Source organism: Staurois parvus, unplaced genomic scaffold, assembly GCF_062004578.1.
Source record: "Staurois parvus isolate SC_StPar_1 unplaced genomic scaffold, SC_StPar_1.0 ptg003039l, whole genome shotgun sequence".
Classification (NCBI taxonomy): domain Eukaryota; kingdom Metazoa; phylum Chordata; class Amphibia; order Anura; family Ranidae; genus Staurois; species Staurois parvus.
In genome coordinates this window covers 174,007-189,650 of record NW_028320835.1, presented here as the reverse complement: position 1 = coordinate 189,650, position 15,644 = coordinate 174,007, and the positions used below count along the sequence as shown (strand labels likewise).

General features: G+C 44.4%; 1 protein-coding gene across 1 annotated transcript in view; it reads left to right on the top strand.

Annotated features, from left to right (window-relative positions):
- LOC149428684 (hemicentin-1-like) overlaps positions 1 to 15,644 on the top strand; it is a 128,034-nt gene that overhangs the window by 15,376 nt on the left and 97,014 nt on the right. Inside the window, exon 3 of the mRNA XM_089667116.1 lies at positions 9,069 to 9,410. Coding sequence (XP_089523242.1) covers positions 9,069 to 9,410 — 342 coding nt within the window. The remainder of the gene's footprint in view (positions 1 to 9,068; positions 9,411 to 15,644) is intronic.

Below are 15,644 nucleotides of genomic sequence, written 5' to 3'. Positions count from 1 at the left end.
TTCCCTAGTTCCACAGTTCCCTAGTTCCACAGTTCCCTATATTTCTCTAGTTCCATAGTTCCCTAGTTCCATAGTTCCCTATAGTTCCCTAGTTCCAAAGTTCCCTAGTTCCACAGTTCCGTATAGTTCCCTAGTTCCATAGTTCCCTAGTTCCATAGTTCCACAGTTCCCTATAGTTCCCTAGTTCCATAGTTCCCTAGTTTCACAGTTCCCTATAGTTCCCTAGTTCCATAGTTCCATAGTTCCACAGTTCCCTATAGTTCCCTAGTTCCATAGTTCCCTAGTTCCATAGTTCCCTATAGTTCCCTAGTTCCATAGTTCCCTAGTTCCACAGTTCCCTATAGTTCCCTAGTTCCACAGTTCCCTATAGTTCCCTAGTTCCATAGTTCCCTAGATCCATAGTTCCCTAGTTCCACAGTTCCCTATAGTTCCCTAGTTCCATAGTTCCCTAGTTCCATATAGTTCCATAGTTCCCTAGTTCCACAGTTCCCTATAGTTCCCTAGTTCCATAGTTCCCTAGTTCCACAGTTCCCTATAGTTCCCTAGTTCCCTAGTTCCCTAGTTCCACAGTTCCTTATAGTTCCCTAGTTCCATAGTTCCCTAGTTCCACAGTTCCCTATAGTTCCCTAGTTCCCTAGTTCCATAGTTCCCTAGTTCCACAGTTCCCTATAGTTCCCTAGTTCCATAGTTCCCTAGTTCCACAGTTCCCTATATTTCTCTAGTTCCATAGTTCCCTAGTTCCATAGTTCCCTATAGTTCCCTAGTTCCATAGTTCCCTAGTTCCACAGTTCCCTATAGTTCCCTAGTTCCATAGTTCCCTAGTTCCATAGTTCCCTAGTTTCATAGTTCCACAGTTCCCTATAGTTCCCTAGTTCCATAGTTCCCTAGTTCCATAGTTCCCTAGTTCCACAGTTCCCTATAGTTCCCTAGTTCCATAGTTCCCTAGTTCCACAGTTCCCTATAGTTCCCTAGTTCCACAGTTCTCTATAGTTCCCTAGTTCCACAGTTCCCTATAGTTCCCTAGTTCCCATAGTTACATAGTTCCACAGTTCCCTATAGTTCCCTAGTTCCATAGTTCCCTAGTTCCATAGTTCCCTAGTTCCTTAGTTCCATAGTTCCCTAGTTCCATAGTTCCCTAGTTCCATAGTTCCATAGTTCCACAGTTCCCTATAGTTCCCTATAGTTCCACAGTTCCCTAGTTCCATATAGTTCCATAGTTCCCTAGTTCTATAGTTCCCTAGTTCCATATAGTTTCATAGTTCCACAGTTCCCCAGTTACATAGTTCTCTCGTTCCATAGTTCCCCAGTTCCATAGTTCCATAGTTCCCTAGTTCTATAGTTCCCTAGTTCCATATAGTTTCATAGTTCCCCAGTTACATAGTTCCCTAGTTCCATAGTTCCCTAGTTACATAGTTCCATATAGTTCCCTAGTTCCATATAGTTCCATATAGATCCATAGTTCCATAATTCCCTAGTTACATAGTTCCCTAGTTCCATAGTTCCATAGTTCCCTAGTGCCATAGTTCCCTAGTTACATAGTTCCATATAGTTCCATAGTTACATAGTTCCCTAGTGCCATAGTTCCCTAGTTACATAGTTCCATATAGTTCCATAGTTACATATAGTTCCCTAGTTCCATAGTTCCCTAGTTCCATAGTTCCCTAGTTCCACAGTTCCCTATAGTTCCCTAGTTCCCTAGTTCCCTAGTTCCATAGTTCCCCAGTTCCATAGTTCCCTAGTTCCACAGTTCCCTATAGTTGCCTAGTTTCATATAGTTCCATAGTTCCCTAGTTCCCTAGTTCCATAGTTCCACAGTTCCCTATAGTTCCCTAGTTCCACAGTTCCCTATAGTTCCATAGTTCCATATAGTTCCATATAGTTCCCTAGTTCCATAGTTCCCTAGTTCCATTGTTCCCTATAGTTCCCTAGTTCCCTAGTTCCATAGTTCCCTAGTTCCACAGTTCCCTATAGTTCCCTAGTTCCCTAGTTCCATAGTTCCATAGTTCCCTAGTTCCATAGTTCCCTAGTTCCACAGTTTCCTATAGTTCCCTAGTTCCATAGTTCCCTAGTTCCACAGTTCCCTATAGTTCCCTAGTTCCATAGTTCCCTAGTTCCACAGTTCCCTATAGTTCCCTAGTTCCCTAGTTCCATAGTTCCCTAGTTCCCTAGTTCCCTAGTTCAATAGTTCCCTAGTTCCACAGTTCCCTATAGTTCCCTAGTTCCCTAGTTCCATAGTTCCCTAGTTCCACAGTTTCCTATAGTTCCCTAGTTCCATAGTTCCCTAGTTCCACAGTTCCCTATAGTTCCCTAGTTCCATAGTTCCCTAGTTCCACAGTTCCCTATAGTTCCCTAGTTCCATAGTTCCCTAGTTCCACAGTTCCCTATAGTTCCCTAGTTCCATAGTTCCCTATAGTTCCCTAGTTCCATAGTTCCCTAGTTCCACAGTTCCCTATAGTTCCCTAGTTCCATAGTTCCCTAGTTCCATAGTTCCATAGTTCCCTAGTTCCATAGTTCCCTAGTTCCATAGTTCCCTAGTTCCATAGTTCCACAGTTCCCTATAGTTCCATAGTTCCATAGTTCCATAGTTCCCCAGTTCCATATAGTTCCCTAGTTCCATAGTTCCCTAGTTCCACAGTTCCCTATAGTTCCCTAGTTCCATAGTTCCCTAGTTCCATAGTTCCCTAGTTCCACAGTTCCCTATAGTTCCCTAGTTCCACAGTTCCCTTTAGTTCCCTAGTTCCATAGTTCCCTATAGCTCCCTAGTTCCATAGTTCCATAGTTCCCTAGTTCCACAGTTCCCTATATTTCTCTAGTTCCATAGTTCCCTAGTTCCATAGTTCCCTATAGTTCCCTAGTTCCATAGTTCCCTAGTTCCACAGTTCCCTATTGTTCCCTAGTTCCATAGTTCCATAGTTCCCTAGTTCCATAGTTCCCTAGTTCCATAGTTCCACAGTTCCCTATAGTTCCCTAGTTCCATAGTTCCCTAGTTCCACAGTTCCCTATATTTCCCTAGTTCCATAGTTCCCTAGTTCCATAGTTCCCTAGTTCCACAGTTCCCTATAGTTCCCTAGTTCCACAGTTCCCTATAGTTCCCTAGTTCCACAGTTCCCTATAGTTCCCTAGTTTCATATAGTTCCATAGTCACCTAGTTCCCTAGTTCCATAGTTCCACAGTTCCCTATAGTTCCCTAGTTCCATAGTTCCCTAGTTCCATAGTTCCCTAGTTCCACAGTTCCCTATAGTTCCCTAGTTCCATAGTTCCCTAGTTCCATAGTTCCCTTGTTCCATAGTTCCACAGTTCCCTATAGTTCCCTAGTTCCATAGTTCCCTAGTTCCACAGTTCCCTATAGTTCCCTAGTTCCATAGTTCCCTAGTTCCCTAGTTCCATAGTTCCCTAGTTCCACAGTTCCCTAGTTCCATAGTTCCCTAGTTCCACAGTTCCCTATAGTTCCCTAGTTCCATAGTTCCCTAGTTCCACAGTTCCCTATAGTTCCCTAGTTCCCTAGTTCCATAGTTCCCTAGTTCCACAGTTCCATAGTTCCCTAGTTCCACAGTTCCCTATATTTCTCTAGTTCCATAGTTCCATAGTTCCCTAGTTCCATAGTTCCATAGTTCCCTAGTTCCACAGTTCCCTATATTTCTCTAGTTCCATAGTTCCCTAGTTCCATAGTTCCCTATAGTTCCCTAGTTCCATAGTTCCCTAGTTCCACAGTTCCCTATAGTTCCCTAGTTCCATAGTTCCCTAGTTCCATAGTTCCCTAGTTCCATAGTTCCACAGTTCCCTATAGTTCCCTAGTTCCATAGTTCCCTAGTTCCACAGTTCCCTATAGTTCCCTAGTTCCATAGTTCCCTAGTTCCATAGTTCCCTAGTTCCACAGTTTCCTATAGTTCCCTAGTTCCATAGTTCCCTAGTTCCACAGTTCCCTATAGTTCCCTAGTTCCATAGTTCCCTAGTTCCACAGTTCCCTATAGTTCCCTAGTTCCCTAGTTCCATAGTTCCCTAGTTCCCTAGTTTCCTAGTTCAATAGTTCCCTAGTTCCACAGTTCCCTATAGTTCCCTAGTTCCCTAGTTCCATAGTTCCCTAGTTCCACAGTTCCCTATAGTTCCCTAGTTCCATAGTTCCCTAGTTCCATAGTTCCCTAGTTCCACAGTTCCCTATAGTTCCCTAGTTCCATAGTTCCCTAGTTCCACAGTTCCCTAGTTCCATAGTTCCCTAGTTCCATAGTTCCCTAGTTCCATAGTTCCACAGTTCCCTATAGTTCCCTAGTTCCATAGTTCCATAGTTCCCTAGTTCCACAGTTCCCTATAGTTCCCTAGTTCCATAGTTCCCTAGTTCCATAGTTCCCTAGTTCCACAGTTCCCTATAGTTCCCTAGTTCCATAGTTCCCCAGTTCCACAGTTCCCTATAGTTCCCTAGTTCCACAGTTCCCTATATTTCTCTAGTTCCATAGTTCCCTAGTTCCATAGTTCCCTATAGTTCCCTAGTTCTATAGTTCCCTAGTTCCACAGTTCCCTATAGTTCCCTAGTTCCATAGTTCCCTAGTTCAACAGTTCCCTATAGTTCCCTAGTTCCATAGTTCCACAGTTCCCTATAGTTCCCTAGTTCCCTAGTTCCCTAGTTCCACAGTTCCCTATAGTTCCCTAGTTCCATAGTTCCACAGTTCCCTATAGTTCCCTAGTTCCATAGTTCCCTAGTTCCACAGTTCCCTATAGTTCCCTAGTTCCACAGTTCCCTATAGTTCCACAGTTCCCTATAGTTCCCTAGTTTCATATAGTTCCATAGTTCCCTAGTTCCCTAGTTCCACAGTTCCCTATAGTTCCCTAGTTCCATAGTTCCCTAGTTCCATAGTTCCCTATAGTTCCCTAGTTCCATAGTTCCATAGTTCCCTAGTTCCACAGTTCCCTATAGTTCCATAGTTCCCTAGTTCCATAGTTCCCTAGTTCCACAGTTCCCTATAGTTCCCTAGTTCCATAGTTCCCTAGTTCCATAGTTCCCTATAGTTCCCTAGTTCCATAGTTCCATAGTTCCCTAGTTCCACAGTTCCCTATAGTTCCATAGTTCCCTAGTTCCATAGTTCCCTAGTTCCACAGTTCCCTATAGTTCCCTAGTTCCATAGTTCCCTAGTTCCACAGTTCCCTATAGTTCCCTAGTTCCATAGTTCCCTAGTTCCATAGTTCCCTAGTTCCACAGTTCCCTATAGTTCCCTAGTTCCATAGTTCCCTAGTTCCACCGTTCCCTATAGTTCCCTAGTTCCATAGTTCCCTAGTTCCATAGTTCCCTAGTTCCACAGTTCCCTATAGTTCCCTAGTTTCATAGTTCCCTAGTTCCACAGTTCCCTATAGTTCCCTAGTTCCATAGTTCCCTAGTTCCACAGTTCCCTATAGTTCCCTAGTTCCATAGTTCCCTAGTTCCACAGTTCCCTATAGTTCCCTAGTTCCATAGTTCCCTAGTTCCATATAGTTCCATAGTTCCCTATAGTTCCCTAGTTCCATAGTTCCCTAGTTCCACAGTTCCCTAGTTCCATAGTTCCCTAGTTCCATAGTTCCCTAGTTCCATAGTTCCACAGTTCCCTAGTTCCATAGTTCCATAGTTCCCTAGTTCCACAGTTCCCTATAGTTCCCTAGTTCCATAGTTCCCTAGTTCAATAGTTCCACAGTTCCCTATAGTTCCCTAGTTCCATAGTTCCCTAGTTCCATAGTTCCATAGTTCCCTAGTTCCACAGTTCCCTATAGTTCCCTAGTTCCATAGTTCCCTAGTTCCACAGTTCCCTATAGTTCCCTAGTTCCCTAGTTCCATAGTTCCCTAGTTCCACAGTTCCCTATAGTTCCCTAGTTCCATAGTTCCCTAGTTCCACAGTTCCCTATAGTTCCCTAGTTCCCTAGTTCCATAGTTCCCTAGTTCCACAGTTCCCTATAGTTCCCTAGTTCCATAGTTCCACAGTTCCCTATATTTCTCTAGTTCCCTAGTTCCATAGTTCCCTATAGTTCCCTAGTTCCATAGTTCCCTAGTTCCACAGTTCCCTATAGTTCCCTATAGTTCCCTAGTTCCATAGTTCCCTAGTTCCACAGTTCCCTATAGTTCCCTAGTTCCATAGTTCCCTAGTTCCACAGTTCCCTATAGTTCCCTAGTTCCATAGTTCCACAGTTCCCTATATTTCTCTAGTTCCCTAGTTCCATAGTTCCCTATAGTTCCCTAGTTCCACAGTTCCCTATAGTTCCCTAGTTCCATAGTTCCCTAGTTCCACAGTTCCCTATAGTTCCCTAGTTCCACAGTTCCCTATAGTTCCCTAGTTCCATAGTTCCCTAGTTCCATAGTTCCCATAGTTACATAGTTCCACAGTTCCCTATAGTTCCCTAGTTCCATAGTTCCCTAGTTCCATAGTTCCCTATAGTTCCATAGTTCCCTAGTTCCATAGTTCCCTAGTTCCTTAGTTCCATAGTTCCATAGTTCCCTAGTTCCTTAGTTCCATAGTTCCATAGTTCCCTATAGTTCCATAGTTCCCTAGTTCCCTAGTTCCTTAGTTCCATAGTTCCACAGTTCCCTATAGTTCCCTAGTTCCATATAGTTCCACAGTTCCCTATAGTTCCATAGTTCCCTAGTTCCATAGTTCCCTAGTTCCTTAGTTCCATAGTTCCATAGTTCCCTAGTTCCTTAGTTCCATAGTTCCCAATAGTTCCATAGTTCCATAGTTCCCTAGTTCCTTAGTTCCATAGTTCCACAGTTCCCTATAGTTCCCTAGTTCCCTAGTTCCATAGTTCCCCAGTTCCACAGTTCCCTATAGTTCCCTAGTTCCACAGTTCCCTATATTTCTCTAGTTCCATAGTTCCCTAGTTCCATTGTTCCCTATAGTTCCCTAGTTCTATAGTTCCCTAGTTCCACAGTTCCCTATAGTTCCCTAGTTCCATAGTTCCCTAGTTCCACAGTTCCCTATAGTTCCCTAGTTCCATAGTTCCACAGTTCCCTATAGTTCCCTAGTTCCCTAGTTCCCTAGTTCCACAGTTCCCTATAGTTCCCTAGTTCCATAGTTCCACAGTTCCCTATAGTTCCCTAGTTCCATAGTTCCCTAGTTCCACAGTTCCCTATAGTTCCCTAGTTCCACAGTTCCCTATAGTTCCCTAGTTCCACAGTTCCCTATAGTTCCACAGTTCCCTATAGTTCCCTAGTTTCATATAGTTCCATAGTTCCCTAGTTCCCTAGTTCCACAGTTCCCTATAGTTCCCTAGTTCCATAGTTCCCTAGTTCCATAGTTCCCTATAGTTCCCTAGTTCCATAGTTCCATAGTTCCCTAGTTCCACAGTTCCCTATAGTTCCATAGTTCCCTAGTTCCACAGTTCCCTATAGTTCCCTAGTTCCATAGTTCCCTAGTTCCATAGTTCCCTAGTTCCACAGTTCCCTATAGTTCCCTAGTTCCATAGTTCCCTAGTTCCACCGTTCCCTATAGTTCCCTAGTTCCATAGTTCCCTAGTTCCATAGTTCCCTAGTTCCACAGTTCCCTATAGTTCCCTAGTTCCATAGTTCCCTAGTTCCACAGTTCCCTATAGTTCCCTAGTTCCATAGTTCCCTAGTTCCACAGTTCCCTATAGTTCCCTAGTTCCATAGTTCCCTAGTTCCACAGTTCCCTATAGTTCCCTAGTTCCATAGTTCCCTAGTTCCATATAGTTCCATAGTTCCCTATAGTTCCCTAGTTCCATAGTTCCCTAGTTCCACAGTTCCCTAGTTCCATAGTTCCCTAGTTCCATAGTTCCCTAGTTCCATAGTTCCACAGTTCCCTATAGTTCCCTAGTTCCATAGTTCCATAGTTCCCTAGTTCCACAGTTCCCTATAGTTCCCTAGTTCCATAGTTCCCTAGTTCCATAGTTCCACAGTTCCCTATAGTTCCCTAGTTCCATAGTTCCCTAGTTCCATAGTTCCCTAGTTCCACAGTTCCCTATAGTTCCCTAGTTCCATAGTTCCCTAGTTCCACAGTTCCCTATAGTTCCCTAGTTCCCTAGTTCCATAGTTCCCTAGTTCCACAGTTCCCTATAGTTCCCTAGTTCCATAGTTCCACAGTTCCCTATATTTCTCTAGTTCCCTAGTTCCATAGTTCCCTATAGTTCCCTAGTTCCATAGTTCCCTAGTTCCACAGTTCCCTATAGTTCCCTAGTTCCATAGTTCCCTAGTTCCACAGTTCCCTATAGTTCCCTAGTTCCATAGTTCCACAGTTCCCTATATTTCTCTAGTTCCCTAGTTCCATAGTTCCCTATAGTTCCCTAGTTCCCTAGTTCCACAGTTCCCTATAGTTCCCTAGTTCCACAGTTCCCTATAGTTCCCTAGTTCCATAGTTCCCTAGTTCCATAGTTCCCATAGTTACATAGTTCCACAGATCCCTATAGTTCCCTAGTTCCATAGTTCCCTAGTTCCATAGTTCCCTATAGTTCCCTAGTTACATAGTTCCCTAGTTCCATAGTTCCCATAGTTACATAGTTCCACAGATCCCTATAGTTCCCTAGTTCCATAGTTCCCTAGTTCCATAGTTCCCTAGTTACATAGTTCCCTAGTTCCTTAGTTCCATAGTTCCATAGTTCCCTAGTTCCTTAGTTCCATAGTTCCCTAGTTCCCTATAGTTCCCTAGTTCCATATAGTTCCATAGTTCCATATAGTTCCATAGTTCCCCAGTTCCATAGTTCCCCAGTTACATTGTTCCATAGTTAGTCTGGCTGAAAAAAGACAAAAGTCCATCCAGTTCCGCCATTAAACAAATATTTATCCCCCTCCCCCCACCTACATCCCTTATGTATGATCTGTTCATCAATAGCTCTCACAGCCAATAGGCTCCCTCGATGTGGCAGATGGGGGCGGGGTTTGTATCGCCAATCATTTATTAGAATACTTGGTGGTATTGGGGTGTCAGAAGAGACCTCTCAATGATCGGAGATGGTAAGGAAACGATTGGGACCCAGGAAGGACCTGGAGGACTCAGAGGAATGTAATCTGAATATTTCCGGGTTCATGATAGAGAAGTCTGAGCTATGTGGGGGAGGGGAGTGTAGACTGTGACCTGACTGGGGTCTGTATTCTGTCTGTGCAGGAAATGTCCCGGATGTTCAGGAGGAAATATTCACCCGGCCGGGATCTGACCTTCTCCTCCCCATCAGAATCCATCTCACCCTCAACCATACAGATAGATCGATGTGTGACCAGTATGAGTGGAGATACAGAGACCCAACCGGACACAATGGCACCAGGATAGCTGGACACAGCCGCTGTACACAGAGACCAGTAGAGACCGTGACCAATGCGAAGGGATCGGAGAATGGAAGTCTGGTCATACATGATGTGACTCTGGAGAATGGCGGGATATACAGTGTGGTGATAAGTAATGCTACAGGAAACCATATACAGACATATAAGTACACCGTCCATGTAGAAGGTAAGTCCCGTCCAATCCCCACCTCCAGTCCCAGCAGTGTCCTCCACGCTCCGTGTCCTTGTATCCATACATGATAGAGTAGAAGATCCGGGAGACACGTATGTACAATGTCCTCCACGCTCCGTGTCTTTATATCCATACATGATATAGTAGAAGATCCGGGAGACACGTATGTACAATGTCCTCCACGCTCCGTGTCCTTGTATCCATACATGATAGAGTAGAAGATCCGGGAGACACGTATGTACAATGTCCTCCACGCTCCATGTCCTTATATCCATACATGATAGAGTAGAAGATCCGGGAGACACGTATGTACAATGTCCTCCACGCTCCGTGTCCTTATATCCATACATGATATAGTAGAAGATCCGGGAGACACGTATGTACAATGTCCTCCACGCTCCGTGTCTTTATATCCATACATGACATAGTAGAAGATCCGGGAGACACGTATGTACAATGTCCTCCACGCTCCGTGTCCTTATATCCATACATGATATAGTAGAAGATCCGGGAGACACGTATGTACAATGTCCTCCACGATCTGTGTCCTTATATCCACACATGATATAGTAGAAGATCCTGGAGACACGTATGTACAATGTCCTCCACGCTCCGTGTCTTTCCATCCATACATGATATAGTAGAAGATCCGGGAGACACGTATGTACAATGTCCTCCACGCTCCATGTCCTTATATCCATACATGATATAGTAGAAGATCCGGGAGACACGTATGTACAATGTCCTCCACGCTCCGTGTCCTTATATCCATACATGATATAGTAGAAGATCCGGGAGACACGTATGTACAATGTCCTCCACGCTCCGTGTCCTTATATCCATACATGATAGAGTAGAAGATCCGGGAGACACGTATGTACAATGTCCTCCACGCTCCGTGTCTTTATATCCATACATGATATAGTAGAAGATCCGGGAGACACGTATGTACAATGTCCTCCACGCTCCGTGTCCTTGTATCCATACATGATAGAGTAGAAGATCCGGGAGACACGTATGTACAATGTCCTCCACGCTCCATGTCCTTATATCCATACATGATAGAGTAGAAGATCCGGGAGACACATATGTACAATGTCCTCCACGCTCCGTGTCTTTATATCCATACATGATATAGTAGAAGATCCGGGAGACACGTATGTACAATGTCCTCCACGCTCCGTGTCCTTATATCCATACATGATATAGTAGAAGATCCTGGAGACACGTATGTACAATGTCCTCCACGATCCGAATCCTTATATCCACACATGATATAGTAGAAGATCCTGGAGACACGTATGTACAATGTCCTCCACGCTCCGTGTCTTTCCATCCATACATGATATAGTAGAAGATCCGGGAGACACGTATGTACAATGTCCTCCACGCTCCGTGTCCTTATATCCATACATGATATAGTAGAAGATCCGGGAGACACGTATGTACAATGTCCTCCACGCTCCGTGTCCTTATATCCATACATGATATAGTAGAAGATCCGGGAGACACGTATGTACAATGTCCTCCACGCTCCGTGTCCTTGTATCCATACATGATAGAGTAGAAGATCCGGGAGACACGTATGTACAATGTCCTCCACGCTCCATGTCCTTATATCCATACATGATAGAGTAGAAGATCCGGGAGACACGTATGTACAATGTCCTCCACGCTCCGTGTCTTTATATCCATACATGATATAGTAGAAGATCCGGGAGACACGTATGTACAATGTCCTCCACGCTCCGTGTCCTTATATCCATACATGATATAGTAGAAGATCCGGGAGACACGTATGTACAATGTCCTCCACGATCCGTGTCCTTATATCCACACATGATATAGTAGAAGATAATGGAGACACGTATGTACAATGTCCTCCACGCTCCGTGTCTTTCCATCCATACATGATATAGTAGAAGATCCGGGAGACACGTATGTACAATGTCCTCCACGCTCCGTGTCCTTATATCCATACATGATATAGTAGAAGATCCGGGAGACACGTATGTACAATGTCCTCCACGCTCCGTGTCCTTATATCCATACATGATATAGTAGAAGATCCGGGAGACACGTATGTACAATGTCCTCCACGCTCCGTGTCCTTATATCCATACATGATAGAGTAGAAGATCCGGGAGACACGTATGTACAATGTCCTCCACGATCCGTGTCTTTATATCCATACATGATATAGTAGAAGATCCGGGAGACACGTATGTACAATGTCCTCCACGCTCCGTGTCCTTATATCCATACATGATATAGTAGAAGATCCGGGAGACACGTATGTACAATGTCCTCCACGCTCCGTGTCCTTATATCCATACATGATAGAGTAGAAGATCCGGGAGACACGTATGTACAATGTCCTCCACGCTCCGTGTCTTTATATCCATACATGATATAGTAGAAGATCCGGGAGACACGTATGTACAATGTCCTCCACGCTCCGTGTCCTTATATCCATACATGATATAGTAGAAGATCCGGGAGACACGTATGTACAATGTCCTCCACGATCCGTGTCCTTATATCCACACATGATATAGTAGAAGATCCTGGAGACACGTATGTACAATGTCCTCCACGCTCCGTGTCTTTCCATCCATACATGATATAGTAGAAGATCCGGGAGACACGTATGTACAATGTCCTCCACGCTCCGTGTCCTTATATCCATACATGATATAGTAGAAGATCCGGGAGACACGTATGTACAATGTCCTCCACGCTCCGTGTCCTTATATCCATACATGATATAGTAGAAGATCCGGGAGACACGTATGTACAATGTCCTCCACGCTCCGTGTCCTTATATCCATACATGATATAGTAGAAGATCCGGGAGACACGTATGTACAATATCCTCCACGCTCCGTGTCCTTATATCCATACATGATAGAGTAGAAGATCCGGGAGACACGTATGTACAATGTCCTCCACGCTCCGTGTCTTTATATCCATACATGATATAGTAGAAGATCCGGGAGACACGTATGTACAATGTCCTCCACGCTCCGTGTCCTTATATCCATACATGATATAGTAGAGGATCCGGGAGACACGTATGTACAATGTCCTCCACGATCCGTGTCCTTATATCCATACATGATAGAGTAGAAGATCCGGGAGACACGTATGTACAATGTCCTCCACGCTCCGTGTCTTTATATCCATACATGATATAGTAGAAGATCCGGGAGACACGTATGTACAATGTCCTCCACGCTCCGTGTCCTTATATCCATACATGATATAGTAGAAGATCCGGGAGACACGTATGTACAATGTCCTCCATGATCCGTGTCCTTATATCCACACATGATATAGTAGAAGATCCTGGAGACACGTATGTACAATGTCCTCCACGCTCCGTGTCTTTCCATCCATACATGATATAGTAGAAGATCCGGGAGACACGTATGTACAATGTCCTCCACGCTCCGTGTCCTTATATCCATACATGATATAGTAGAAGATCCGGGAGACACGTATGTACAATGTCCTCCACGCTCCGTGTCTTTATATCCATACATGATATAGTAGAAGATCCGGGAGACACGTATGTACAATGTCCTCCACGCTCCGTGTCCTTATATCCATACATGATATAGTAGAAGATCCGGGAGACACGTATGTACAATGTCCTCCACGCTCCGTGTTCTTATATCCATACATGATAGAGTAGAAGATCCGGGAGACACGTATGTACAATGTCCTCCACGCTCCGTGTTCTTATATCCATACATGATATAGTAGAAGATCCGGGAGACACGTATGTACAGTGTCCTCCACGCTCCGTGTCCTTATATCCATACATGATATAGTAGAAGATCCGGGAGACACGTATGTACAATGTCCTCCACGCTCCGTGTTCTTATATCCATACATGATAGAGTAGAAGATCCGGGAGACACGTATGTACAATGTCCTCCACGCTCCGTGTTCTTATATCCATACATGATATAGTAGAAGATCCGGGAGACACGTATGTACAATGTCCTCCACGCTCCGTGTCTTTATATCCATACATGATATAGTAGAAGATCCGGGAGACACGTATGTACAATGTCCTCCACGATCCATGTCCTTATATCCATACATGATATAGTAGAAGATCCGGGAGACACGTATGTACAATGTCCTCCACGCTCCGTGTCCTTATATCCACACATGATATAGTAGAAGATCCGGGAGACACGTATGTACAATGTCCTCCACGCTCCGTGTCCTTATATCCACACATGATATAGTAGAAGATCCGGGAGACACATATGTACAGTGTCCTCCACGCTCCGTGTCTTTATATCCATACATGATATAGTAGAAGATCCGGGAGACACGTATGTACAATGTCCTCCACGATCTGTGTCCTTATATCCACACATGATATAGTAGAAAATCCTGGAGACACGTATGTACAATGTCCTCCACGCTCCGTGTCTTTCCATCCATACATGATATAGTAGAAGATCCGGGAGACACGTATGTACAATGTCCTCCACGCTCCGTGTCCTTATATCCATACATGATATAGTAGAAGATCCGGGAGACACGTATGTACAATGTCCTCCACGCTCCGTGTCCTTATATCCATACATGATATAGTAGAAGATCCGGGAGACACGTATGTACAATGTCCTCCACGCTCCGTGTCCTTATATCCATACATGATATAGTAGAAGATCCGGGAGACACGTATGTACAATGTCCTCCACGCTCCGTGTTCTTATATCCATACATGATAGAGTAGAAGATCCGGGAGACACGTATGTACAATGTCCTCCACGCTCCGTGTTCTTATATCCATACATGATATAGTAGAAGATCCGGGAGACACGTATGTACAATGTCCTCCACGCTCCGTGTCTTTATATCCATACATGATATAGTAGAAGATCCGGGAGACACGTATGTACAATGTCCTCCACGATCCATGTCCTTATATCCATACATGATATAGTAGAAGATCCGGGAGACACGTATGTACAATGTCCTCCACGCTCCGTGTCCTTATATCCACACATGATATAGTAGAAGATCCGGGAGACACGTATGTACAATGTCCTCCACGCTCCGTGTCCTTATATCCACACATGATATAGTAGAAGATCCGGGAGACACGTATGTACAATGTCCTCCACGATCCGTGTCCTTATATCCACACATGATATAGTAGAAGATCCTGGAGACACGTATGTACAATGTCCTCCACGCTCCGTGTCTTTCCATCCATACATGATATAGTAGAAGATCCGGGAGACACGTATGTACAATGTCCTCCACGCTCCGTGTCCTTATATCCATACATGATAGAGTAGAAGATCTGGGAGACACGTATGTACAATGTCCTCCACGCTCCGTGTCTTTATATCCATACATGATATAGTAGAAGATCCGGGAGACACGTATGTACAATGTCCTCCACGCTCCGTGTCCTTATATCCATACATGATATAGTAGAAGATCCGGGAGACACGTATGTACAATGTCCTCCACGATCCGTGTCCTTATATCCACACATGATATAGTAGAAGATCCTGGAGACACGTATGTACAATGTCCTCCACGCTCCGTGTCTTTCCATCCATACATGATATAGTAGAAGATCCGGGAGACACGTATGTACAATGTCCTCCACGCTCCGTGTCCTTATATCCATACATGATATAGTAGAAGTTCCGGGAGACACGTATGTACAATGTCCTCCACGCTCCGTGTCCTTATATCCATACATGATATAGTAGAAGATCCGGGAGACACGTATGTACAATGTCCTCCACGCTCCGTGTCCTTATATCCATACATGATAGAGTAGAAGATCCGGGAGACACGTATGTACAATATCCTCCACGCTCCGTGTATTTATATCCATACATGATGTAGTAGAAGATCCGGGAGACACGTATGTACAATGTCCTCCACGCTCCGTGTCCTTATATCCATACATGATATAGTAGAGGATCCGGGAGACACGTATGTACAATGTCCTCCACGATCCGTGTCCTTATATCCATACATGATAGAGTAGAAGATCCGGGAGACACGTATGTACAATGTCCTCCACGCTCCGTGTCTTTATATCCATACATGATATAGTAGAAGATCCAGGAGACACGTATGTACAATGTCCTCCACGCTCCGTGTCCTTATATCCATACATGATATAGTAGAAGATCCGGGAGACACGTATGTACAATGTCCTCCACGATCCGTGTC